The sequence below is a fragment of the Mus caroli genome, unplaced genomic scaffold (assembly GCF_978045245.1).
Source record: "Mus caroli unplaced genomic scaffold, Mus_caroli_1 scaffold_5, whole genome shotgun sequence".
In the NCBI taxonomy this organism is placed as follows: Eukaryota; Metazoa; Chordata; class Mammalia; order Rodentia; family Muridae; genus Mus; species Mus caroli.
The window spans coordinates 20,287,050-20,298,968 of record NW_028227260.1 but is presented as its reverse complement, the minus strand read 5'-3'; the positions used below and the strand labels follow the sequence as shown (position 1 = coordinate 20,298,968).

Genomic DNA, 11,919 nt, shown 5'->3' with positions numbered 1-11,919 from the left:
CCAGTACCAATAGACCAGCATGTAAACATGCTCAGAAGCACAGGAAACAAGCAGATGAGTGGATATTTGTAAAAAAATGCCACAGGATACACAAGTGATCAGAGTGTAAACTTCTAGCAGGCTGACAGAGTGGCAAACGTAGGTGCAAGAGCTATGGTGGAGGATATGTGGGTGCATGCAATCTGAAGTAAGCAGAACCTGGCAACCATCTTTACCAACATCAAAGCACAGAAGTGGCAGAAAGAATAACAAGAGCACAGCTGTGTACAGCTACTGATCAGGCTGTGCTCTGATCCATAGAGCAAACTGGCCTGTTCCCCTGCCCCTTCTTTTCTTGTTTTTAGGCAGAAGCATCCACCAGCCACACTTGAGGCCATAATCCATGAAGCAGAAAACATCCCTGTTCACTTGCCCAATATCCAGTCTCTCAAGGAGGCTCTTGCTAAGGCCCGGGCATGGATTGCTGATGTGGATGAGATCCAAGTAAGGACCACCCCCATCCACACCTAGATTTTCCATGTTGCTAGAAGAGATGATATACAGGCTTGTGCTGTGTTGCATGGTTAGAGAGAGGGATGAGATACCACATATTGTGAGGAGGCAAAATGTTTGCAGAACAATATTAAGAGAGGGTCTTCTGAGGCTGGCCTGAAGGATGTGAGGGGCTGGCCGGGATGTGGATGGTAGAGCAAGGAGACAGGTATTATGAGAGTAGAAAGGGACAGGTACCTGGCAGTAGGTAGAAAAGGAAGACCACAAAAGGATAGTCCAGTATCCCTGAAGGCTGACTGGCTACCTGGACTGAGCCAGGTGTCATGCATGGTAGAGGGTACTCCTGAGGACAATGTTATTTGTTTCTGCTTTGAGATTATGAGGGCAAACCATCTTCCCAGCTCAGACCAGACATAGAGAATTAGGAGATATTTGCAAGTTCAACTTGCCCTTTTCTCTCACCTGTGCTCAGAATGGTGACCACTACCCTTGCTTGGATGACTTGGAGGGCCTCGTAGCTGTGGGTCGGGACCTCCCTGTGGGGCTGGAGGAACTGAGACAGCTAGAGCTACAGGTATTGACAGCACACTCCTGGAGAGAAAAGGCCTCCAAGACCTTCCTCAAGAAGAACTCCTGCTATACATTATTGGAGGTGAGATCTAGCACTTTTACCTATAGCCTCTTTTTATAAGACTTACTTGTTTTGAGGTAGTTTATATGAGAATATGAGTTTTTGAGGGGGCATGGGTGAGGGGAGGAAAGAATCCGGGGAGGTAGGGAAGCCTGGTCATTTGCCTCTGTCTGCCTGCCTCAGGTGCTCTGCCCGTGTGCAGACGCCGGCTCAGACAGCACCAAACGCAGCCGGTGGATGGAGAAGGAGCTGGGGTTGTACAAATCTGACACAGAGCTGTTGGGGCTGTCTGCGCAGGACCTCAGGGACCCAGGCTCTGTGGTAAGAAGCTTAGATACAGATGGGTAAAGAGCCTGGTGATGATTGTCTGAACCCTGTGACCATGGGCAGACCACTTGCTTCCTGAGCTCAGTTTTCCTGGTTTGGGAGTGGTTTGGGTATTGCATTCAGAGAATGAAAGAATCAGATTGTTTACCTATTCTTCCCCCTTTCCTGGGCACGGCAGATCGTGGCCTTCAAAGAGGGGGAGCAGAAGGAGAAGGAAGGGATACTGCAGCTTCGTCGTACAAACTCAGCCAAGCCAAGTCCACTGGCACCGTTGACAACAGCCTCCTCTACAGCTTCTATCTGCGTGTGTGGGCAAGTGCCAGCTGGGGTGGGAGCTCTGCAGTGTGACCTGTGTCAGGACTGGTTCCATGGGCGCTGTGTGACAGTACCCCGCCTCCTCAGCTCCCAGAGGTCCAGTCTTCCCTCATCCCCACTGCTGGCCTGGTGGGAATGGGACACCAAATTCTTGTGCCCTCTGTGTATGCGCTCACGGCGCCCACGCTTGGAAACCATCCTGGCACTGCTGGTAGCCCTACAGAGACTGCCTGTGCGGCTGCCTGAGGGTGAGGCTCTACAGTGCCTCACAGAGAGAGCCATCAGCTGGCAAGGCCGTGCCAGACAGGTTTTGGCCTCTGAGGAAGTGACTGCTCTGTTGGGACGGCTGGCTGAACTCCGCCAACGGCTACAGGCTGAATCCAAGCCTGAGGAATCCCTGGCTTACCCTTCAGATGGTGGAGAAGGCACTGGCAATATGCCTAAGGTGAGCTGCTTAGCCTAGCTCTTAACTTCAAATTCATGTCCCCCTAACTCTGCCCCTGTTTCTCCTGTTTTAAATCTCCTTTGGCTCAGCCTTTTTGTTCCATCCTATTATCTGTCCAAATTCCTAAACCCTGCTCTCAGCTGACACCCCATGTTTGCCTTCCTCCAAGAGATAGTCTTCCAGGTTTGGCATGGGTGAAGGAAGAGTAGGGCCTGGCTCTTCAGTTCAGTTACCCCTTGCCTTTTCCTGATCTTGATATTTGATAGGTCCAGGGGCTGTTGGAGAATGGGGACAGTGTGACCAGTCCTGAAAAGGTAGCCACAGAGGAGGGCTCAGGTAAGAGAGGTAGGTCTAGCTGTAGTGTGAGTGGGATGTTGAATGGATATTATCAGTGTGGCCCCTGATGTCCTCAGCTCTGTTATAGCGGTGTAGGATTAGACCAAGAGAAGCCTCTAATCCATCCTGTCCCTGCATCTTCCAGATCTGGAGCTGCTATCCTCAATATTACCACAGTTGTCTGGCCCTGTGTTGGAACTGCCTGAGGCAACCCGAGCCCCACTGGAGGAACTTATGATGGAAGGGGATCTGCTTGAGGTGACCCTAGATGAGAATCATAGCATCTGGCAGCTGCTGCAGGCTGGGCAGCCTCCAGACTTGAAGAGGGTCCAGACACTTCTGGAGGTAAGGAGAGGAGCCATTATTGACATGGCCTGGTCAGGCCAAGTAGGCAGAGAGCCCTGACTACTTGCCGTGTACGCAAGGAGAGGGAGAGTGGGATAGGATTTTGCTAGCTAGCCTTAGAATTCGTGGCTTTTTTTTTTGTTTTGTTTTTGGTTTTTGGTTTTTGGTTTTTGGTTTTTTCGAGACAGGGTTTCTCTTTATAGCCCTGGCTGTCCTGGAACTCACTCTGTAGACCAGGCTGGCCTCGAACTCATAAATCTGCCTGCCTCTGCCTCCCAAGTGCTGGAACTGAAGGCGTGTGCCACCACTGCCTGGCTCATGGCAATCTTCCTGCTTTAGCCTTGCAAGTGCTGGGATTACAGTCATGCACCACCAGACCCCACTTACAATTTGGTCTTTTTTTGCCTTCTGTGTTCACAGCTGGAGAAGGCAGAGCGCCATGGGAGTCGGACACGAGGCCGAGCCCTAGAGAGGAGACGACGGAGAAAGGTGGATCGGGGTGGGGAGCCGGATGACCCGGCACGAGAGGAGCTAGAGCCAAAGAGGGTACGAAGCTCAGGACCAGAAGCCGAGGAAGTCCAGGAGGAAGAGGAGCTGGAGGAGGAGACTGGGGGTGAGGTCCCTCCTGTACCCTTCCCCAACAGTGGCAGCCCCAGCACCCAGGAGGACCAGGATGGCTTAGAACCAGTGTTAGAGGCTGGTTCTGACACCTCAGCCCCTTTCTCTACTCTGACTTCCCGGCTGTTGATGTCCTGCCCGCAGCAGCCATCTCTGCAACAATTGTGACAGTGGCTGAGCCTAGCACAGACCCCAACAAAGATCCTTCCTTGGCCTCAAGGATCCTTTCTGACCATCAAGCCTGCTTCTTGGAGGTGGGCGGGTAGGTGGAGAGACTTCCCCCTCACCACCATCCCCAAGATCGTGACTTTTATATTCTGACTCCAAGGTATTGTTCAGACCTCAGCTCCTGGGGGCCGGCCCCTGGAGTCCTGCGTCCCTGGTAACCTCTAACCAGCATTCCCAGACACCAGAGGCAGATAGACAGGTGGGCAGGGGATCTACTGGGGCTGGGCCAGCACCATTCCAGAGACAAATCCAGGGCACATGCAAACTGGGGGACCTCTCCCTTATCCCCAGTTCTGACCCTGGGTCAGGCCATGCTACACTAACCTTCCCTCCCCTACTTCACACTTTTGCTTCCCCCCCCCTCCATTTTACTTCTTTCATCTTTTCCCTTCCCCTTACTGTTCCACCCAGGAGGAGGAAACTTCACATAGCTGTCCTCGCCTTTTTATTTTAAATGAATTTTGTTGGGGTTGAGCAGGGCTGCCTATGGTCTGAAGGCTTTTGGTGCTTGTCCACACACCCACCTCAACCCTTCCTGCCCATCCTCCCCTATCTCCTTTCCTCCTCCTGGGTTCATGCTGTAATAAAGAAGATTGTTGGTGTGTAATTAATTTGTTCAAAAGGAGAAAAAAAAAGCAAAACAAGAAACTTTGTTTCAACTAAAGCCTATTTTAATTTTATTTTATTATTTTCCTCATTAGAAATAAAACCCTTAGGAATGTTTTTTTTTTTTTTTTTGGAAACATGTTTCTGAAGTGCATTTCTCTTCAAAAAGAGAGCAGAACCTTCCTCGCCTGTTAATGGAGCAGCTGCAGTGCCAGTTAGTAGTAGTGCCAGGGCCAGGGAAGCAGGGCTCTGAATTTGAATCTTACCAACTTCTCTCTAACCTTGGAAAAGATTTCCTTCCTGGTCTTCCCCCAAGCCATTTCAGACTGGTGGGCACTGGCCCCCTTTGATAATTTGCACAACAGCTTCCCCTAGCTTTGTGCTCTTGATTTTCTATTCTCTGGGGGACTTTTTCTTCATGGCTTTATTGAGGTAGAGTTTCCATGCTATAAAGTTCAGCTGTTTTAAATATGTAATTTGGTGAGTCAGACCATCCTTGATGTTTCTCCATTAGTTCTTTCTGCCCCTAATGAATGTGTGGTTAATTTGTAACGTCTGTGTCACTGTTAAACTGCTCTATTGAGATGAAATGTGCATAGATACAGTTCATCCACTTCAAGTATACAATTCAGTGACTTTTAGTATATTTCAGTCATTGAATGAATCATCACTGCAAAAAGTTTTAGAATGTTTTTACAACCCTCAGAAGAAACCCCACATTGCCTAGGTATTTCCTCCTTACTCCCATTTGTCTCTTCTGGACATTTTATATAAATGAAATTATACAATATGTGATCCTTTTGTGTCTGGCTTCTTTGACTTGGCATAGTAGCTTCAAGCCTATTAATAGTCCTACAGTAGTTGTATTTTCACCCTTCTGAGCCTGAAAGAAGGGACTATGCTTGATCAGGGACTGACCTCTGAAATACATGTTTTTGTGGGTATCTATATGCATTTTTCTCAGATTAAGACCCACCAGATTGCATCATATTCATGAAGGAACCATAACCCTCTAAAGACTAAGAACACTCTTATGGTTCTGAGAGTTCTCTGCCCAGAGTTTACCTAGGAGATACAGGAGGAAGCAAAAGCTTGGAGGCCCTGTTTCACTAGCTAACTTCCAGGCATCCCTGGCTTCTCCAAGGCTTTTCCTCTTCTCAAGGTTGTATGAGGTGTTACAGGCTAAAGTCAAGTCTTGATCCCTAGCTCAGGAACTCAGCACACCAGCACTCTTACTTTGCCCTTCCTCATTTATATCTTCAGAAGGATTATTTGGCTCCATTTCTCCCCTTTCCCAGGATTTCCAGTTGCTAGAAATGTAGTGATATATCTCACTCACCCTCTTTGGGTGGCTTTCAGGGGTGGGAGCATGGCTTAGACCTACCTGCCTTACTGAGTCTTTTAGTCTATGTTGAAAGGTAAACACCAGTAAACAGGGAACACCCCTGCCCTGGGTCCACTTTGATACTAAGTTTCAATCAAGGGTCTTGCCTTTGCCCAGCCATTGGTTTCCATTGAGAGTTGGAGGTAGCAGAAGAGACACCCAAAGGAGCTTGATATTTTACTACCACTCTAGTCCATGGAAGCTAGGCACAGGAAGAAGCGGCCAAAGGAAAGGTAAAGATGGTGCCTACAACCTACAACATCTCCTAGGCTAGTGAACTTCTCAGGCCAAAGTAGGGGTCCTCTGTGGTATGGGCCTGTCCCTTACTAATTTTCAGGCAGCCGTTCGCAGCATTTCCCTGACATATCCCTTATACACTTTCTGCTCCTTTCACAGTGTACATGTAGCCATTATTGATTCAAAACTGTCTTAATTAGGTTTCTGTTGCTGTGATAAAACACCACAACCAAAAACAACTTGGGGAAGAAAGGGTTTATTTCATCTTACAGCTTGTAGTCCATCCAGGGAAGGAGGCAGGAACTTAGAGGCAGGAGTTGATGCAGAGGCCATGGAGGAGTGCTGCTTACTGGCTTGCTCATCATGATTTGCTCAGCCTACATACTGCACCCAGGACCACCAGCCCAAGGATGGCACAGCCCTGTGAGCTAGGTCCTGCAATATCAGACGTCAATAAAGAAAATGCACCCTGGGCTTGCCCAAAGGCCAATCTGAAGGGGGCAACTTCTCAATTGTTTTTCCCTTCTCCTCCAGGAGAGCACCAAGTGAGTGGGCAAGTTTTACCCTGAGTCATTTAGTTTACAGATACCATCTTGCTTCTCCATCCTACCAGACAGTTCACTCCTGCCAGGATACAGGATAGCACCTGAGTATGCAGGGGTGGAAAGAGATACTGTGCTTCTATTAAGGACAAATCTCTCCCTCCTCCCGTTCCCCATTCTCTCTTACTGAGACAGAGTCTGTAGCCCTGGCTGGCCTGGAACTCACTATGTAGACCAGGCTGGCCTCAAACTCACAGGAGGCCTGCCTCTGCCTCCTGAGTGCTTGGATTAAAGATGTGCCACCACATCCAGCATCTAAATTCCTCTCTTGGCCCAACTTTGCATTTCTTCCTGTCTAGCTTTTCAGTGTCTCCACTGTGCCTTAAATCATGTCCAAAACACTAGGTTTAATGAGTTTTTTTTCCCCTACCTACCTGAAAGTACCTATTCTGAGAGTTCCTGGAGGAGAAAAACAAGAACCATGTCTGAGTCCTCTGCTACTTCAAGGCTGGGGGTTGGGAGGATGGGAATCTTGTATGGTCAGTTCAGAAAGAGGCAGATCAAGCAGCATTTCCAACCCTACACTGCATGTGAATTCTGTTCCTTATGCACTGTATGGAGTCTGCTGATCCAGGATGACACTCTGGAAGTCATTTGGGTCTGGACCAAGACCACCAGAGCCCTGAAAGAGAAACATTAACCATGTGTCCTAGAAGACCTGAAATTAGGGGGTGCTTAAATCCTGGGTGCCACACTCAAGTATATAAGATACTTGGCAAGTTCTGAGTAAGCATATAAGGAATAGACCCCTAGGGCAATATGCTGGGCCCAGCCAAAACATGACAGGGTTGCGATAACCATTTTCGATGCAAAATAAAGCCCTATTTATTTCAGAGGGGGGTCTAAGTAATTGGTGTGCCACCAGACTATTGTTCATAATGGAACTTTACTGTTAGTCAACTGGGACATCAGCAATGCCAGCTAGGTAGAAGCTTGTATTGCTATTGTTCTGTGGCATCATTCCCATGCCTGTCTCCCATGACTGTCTGTGTTCAGTGTGTATTACTGTAAGACAGTAACATGGTTGGCACATACCTTTAAAACCAAACCTATGGAAGTAAGAGCAGGTAAGATTGCAAATTTGAAACTAGCCTGAGTTGTAGAGTGGGACCCTGTCTCAAACAAAAGTCAAAACTGCCAATAAAGCAACATTTAGCTGACTTCAAGGTCATTCACAGGCATCAATCAAGATGTCAGCCAGCGCAGCTGTCATCTTCTGGCATATTGGGTTAGGATGTACTTAGAAGTTCTGTAGTTGGCAGGACTCAGTTTCTTACAGGTTCAATCAGTTTCTTGAATGTGGGTGGATTTTTCACAGGGCAGCTCACAATATGGCTGATTGTTTTATGAGATCAAGATGGGCAAGAAACAGAAATGACTATCTCAGAAATAACATTCCATTGTTTTTTGCAATTGACAATATTAATTAGAAGCCATTAAGAGGGAAAGGGGGGGAGGTCTAGACCATATTCAGAAGGAAGGAATTAAGAGGATGGGGTTCATTGGGGGGGTCATCTTGGAGATGAACTATTATGGTTTGCTCTCTGATACTTAATCTCATTCATGTTCCATCCATGTACAAAATATATCTACTCCTTAAGTTTTCTTTCTTACATCACATCCCATTACTGCATAACCTCAAAGGTGCTAAATATGAATGAATTGCCTTGGGCACAATCCCTACATATGGCTCAAGTACTGTTTTTCTCTATGGATGGAACTGTGAAATGTGAAAATACGCATTATCCATCCCTACCACTTCCTAATATACAATGGTGGGAAGGCATATACAGACATTCCAGTTCAAAAAGGGCAAAGGATATGTGTGTGCCTGTAGCAGGTGGAAACAGGAGCTGTTTCCAAACTGGTCCGTTACAAGTTAAATCCATCTGGGCATATGAAGTTCCTTGAATTGATTCCAAAACTGAGGATGGTTTTTCATACACCTGTCTCTGCTTTCTGGGCTCTTGCTGTCACCTGTGATTCTTCATGAGAGGTAGCACATGCTTGCAACCAAGATTTTTTTTCTGTTTCCTGTCAGAATTTTGGAGGACCAGGACTGACTTCTTGCAGTGCATGTGTAATCAATTATCAAGGCAAAGGACTTCTTTGTTGGCATGTTGAGCGTTCAACAGTAAACTACAATGAGATTGGCCTTCAGGGCAACCCTGACTTAGAGCCCATGCCTGCTATCATGGCCACTTTGTTCAGAAGCCTATTGGCAAAGATAAAGGTGACAGGATAGAGATTGGCCACAACCATAGAATGGAATATCTCTTTTGAGATTTTTCTATACTGGTGCTTGTTTACATGGGTCATGAAAATTCTCACTGTGCTCATTCCAAAATGGACAGCTATTTGCATAGGCCTTTTTCCTCAGATGTCTCTTCAGCATTTCAGTCTTGTTATTTCCAAATCCTTGACTATGCAGACATGAGCCAGCAAGCTGTCTATGCTTTTGACTGTTTCTGTAATAGTAATCAACCCAAAGTGGAGCTGTAACTCTGAAACTAGCCACTTGTAGCAGAGGCTAGCATGTCCTGCAGAACATCTGTAAGCCAAGTGTGACTATTGTATCCCTTAGTTGTCTGGTCTCAAGGAACCTCCCCATGGGGTCTCAAAGGAGGAAAAAGGGATGACAATGTAGCAAGTGTGAGTTTCCAGACCTGCACATAATTTAGCGGACCTGATGGAACAGTTGCAAATTATTGTTTGATGTCATGCGCTCAGATGTTCATTTGAGAAAATGAAAAAGTCCACTTTTCTATTTTTATTTTTCTTTGCTTCTGAGATCTTGCTACTTGCAGTTTTGCCCTCTATTTTTGTTTGTTTTGTCTTATAAATATGTTGTATCTTGGGCCAGTGAGATGGCCCAGTGGGTAAAAGCACTTGCTACACGAGCCTGGTGGCCTGAATTCAATCCCAGGGATCCACGTGGTAAGAGAGAATCAACTCATGCAAGTTGTCCTGGTCACCATTTGTGTGCGTGCACACATAAAATAGATGTAATAAAAATAATTTCTAAAATGTTGTATCTCTTTATTTTCTGTTGCTTCCCAGAGGAGAAATGAGTCTTCCTCCCCTACCAGGGCCCTTCTCTTCTTTATGTCATGTATATTGTGTATATTTACATGATGTATCCAGAAACTGGAAAAAATCTCCTGGACCAATAAAATGACTCAGGACAAAAACTTCATGTATACTCTAATTCCACTCTAACTGGTGGACTGTAAAGATAGTCTGGGCCAGCAGAGATTAACAGTTAATCATAATCAATACTTGTGTATTTCAAGAGATGTGGGTATTTTTTTTTTTATGTCACCAAAACAGAGGCAAAGGAAGGGAGGGAAATTTTGACTACACTTTTTAAAAATACGTGTGAAGGTTTACTTTTTTTTTTTTTTTTTTGGTTTTTCGAGACAGGGTTTCTCTGTGTAGCCCTGGCTGTCCTGGAACTCACTTTGTAGACCAGGCTGGCCTCGAACTCAGAAATCCGCCTGCCTCTGCCTCCCGAGTGCTGGGATTAAAGGCGTGCGCCACCACGCCCGGCTTGAAGGTTTACTTTAAAGGGGCCCTTTTCCTTTAAAGGGTTTCTGCGAACTAAAAGAAAGGCTAGGACTCTGCATTTTGGTACCTAGACAAGCTTTCCTTAGCAGTGCTAGACTTTGTTATATAACCAGTAGGCCGTTTTGTTTGTTTTGAGACGGGGTTTTTCTGTGTAGCCCTAGTTGTCTGGGAACCACTCTGTAGACCTCTTCACTCTACCTGCCATCAGTTTTGGTACTAGGAAGACTATACTAAAATAATCATTACAGATTTACACAGATTAATAAAAAATTTTCTGGTTACTGCCATGATTCTGTTATCCATTATTATAGGAACCAAACTCAATCTATATTCTCCACTGAAATCTTCAAAGCATGGATTCACTGTAGTCTTTGTCATCTACACTCAATTGTCAATTAACGGTGGAAATGACCAAGTGAGAGGTTCTTGGGATACTGAAAAGAGGGGAGTTGGACACCAGGCATACTCAATTGCAAGGAACACTGTAAAATGCCTGAATTTATCCTCAGGAAGGAGAGGAAAAAGGCTACCAGGCTAGTCTCAACTATACTTTGTAATGTGCTTTTTAGAGTTCTTATGAAAGGGGTGTTAATATATAGAGAATTGAGTGCTTTACTATAGCTAATCAACTCTAAGATTCTGTTGCCTTAAATATTTTCATTTTTTGTCTACATTGCCCCATAGAAGTTCTGACAACATAACTTTGCAAACTTATTGTTGCAGACAGTTGGACAGTGGATGCTGTCATGTGGGTGCTGGGAACTGAATCCAGGTCCTCTGCAAGAGCAGTAAGTGCTCATGGCCACTGAGCTCTCTCTCACCCTCTATTAAAACAACTGATTGACTATAATTAGTGCTGCCTGGATGTGCATGAGTATGGGACCAACTACTGCAGCCTGGGCAACCTACAAATGACATACCCCTAAAGGAAAAATGACTCTTCAGGCCCTTGTAGGGCCCTTCTCTTTTATGCCATGTTTATTGTATATATTTAAATAATGTATCCAGCAATTGGAAAAATCTCCTGGACCAATAAAATGACTCATGTAACAAACTATTGTTGAGCCCAAGTTTTGGATAGCCAATAAAACAACTTTTGGTGGTGGGGCACACCTTTAATCCCAGCACTTGAGAGGCAGAGGCAGGCTGATTTCTGAGTTCGAGGCCAGCCTGGTCTACAGAGTGAGTTCCAGGACAGCCAGGGCTACACAGAGAAACCCTTGTCTCGGGGGAAAAAAAAAGAACAAAACACATAAACACTTGGGCATGGCAGCATATGACTAATCCCAGTACTCAGGAAAAAGAATAAGATCTCAAGTTAGAGGCCAGCCTTGTCTATATAGGGCAAAAGTAAAGCCATGCAAAGCCTTGTGGTGCACACCTTTATTCCTAGTACTCAGGAGGCAGAGACAAGGAGAGCTCTGTGACTGTGAAGCCAGCCTGGTCTACAGAGCATGTTCTAGACCAGGAAGCGCTACATGGTGAGACACTGTCTCAAAAACAAAACAAAAATAAGTAAAAGCAAAACTAGAAAAGGAAATGGGAGCTAGAGAGGTGGGTTAGTGGTTGAGAGCACTTGCTGCCCCTGCACAGGACCTGGGTTTAATTACTAGCATCTACGTGGTGGCTCACCATCTGTAGTTGCAGTTCCAGGCAATCTGATGCACTCTTCTAACCTTCACTGGCACCCAGCGCACACATGAAGCACATATAAACATACAGGCAAAACACTCATACGCATACATCTGAAAAAAAAAAAAAGTGTGGCTGGAGAGGTGGCTTGGCA

The 11,919-nt window shown here is 46.0% G+C and overlaps 1 protein-coding gene across 7 annotated transcripts in view; it reads left to right on the top strand.

Annotated features, from left to right (window-relative positions):
- Kdm5c (lysine demethylase 5C) overlaps window positions 1-5,138 on the top strand; it is a 41,392-nt gene extending 36,254 nt beyond the window's left edge. For 4 of the 7 annotated variants that reach the window (XM_085837955.1, XM_029473067.2, XM_029473065.2 and 1 more), the window contains 7 exons: window positions 345-483; window positions 965-1,144; window positions 1,307-1,444; window positions 1,629-2,210; window positions 2,477-2,546; window positions 2,692-2,891; window positions 3,312-5,138. In XM_085837955.1, coding sequence (XP_085694081.1) covers window positions 345-483; window positions 965-1,144; window positions 1,307-1,444; window positions 1,629-2,210; window positions 2,477-2,546; window positions 2,692-2,891; window positions 3,312-3,677 — 1,675 coding nt within the window. In that variant the 3' untranslated portion in view covers window positions 3,678-5,138. Of the gene's footprint in view, window positions 1-344; window positions 484-964; window positions 1,145-1,306; window positions 1,445-1,628; window positions 2,211-2,476; window positions 2,556-2,691; window positions 2,892-3,311 lie in introns of all 7 variants that reach the window. The other 3 variants (XM_029473066.2, XM_021153598.3, XM_021153597.3) reach the window with 1 other exon arrangement.
- The last annotated feature ends 6,781 nt before the right edge of the window (window positions 5,139-11,919 follow it).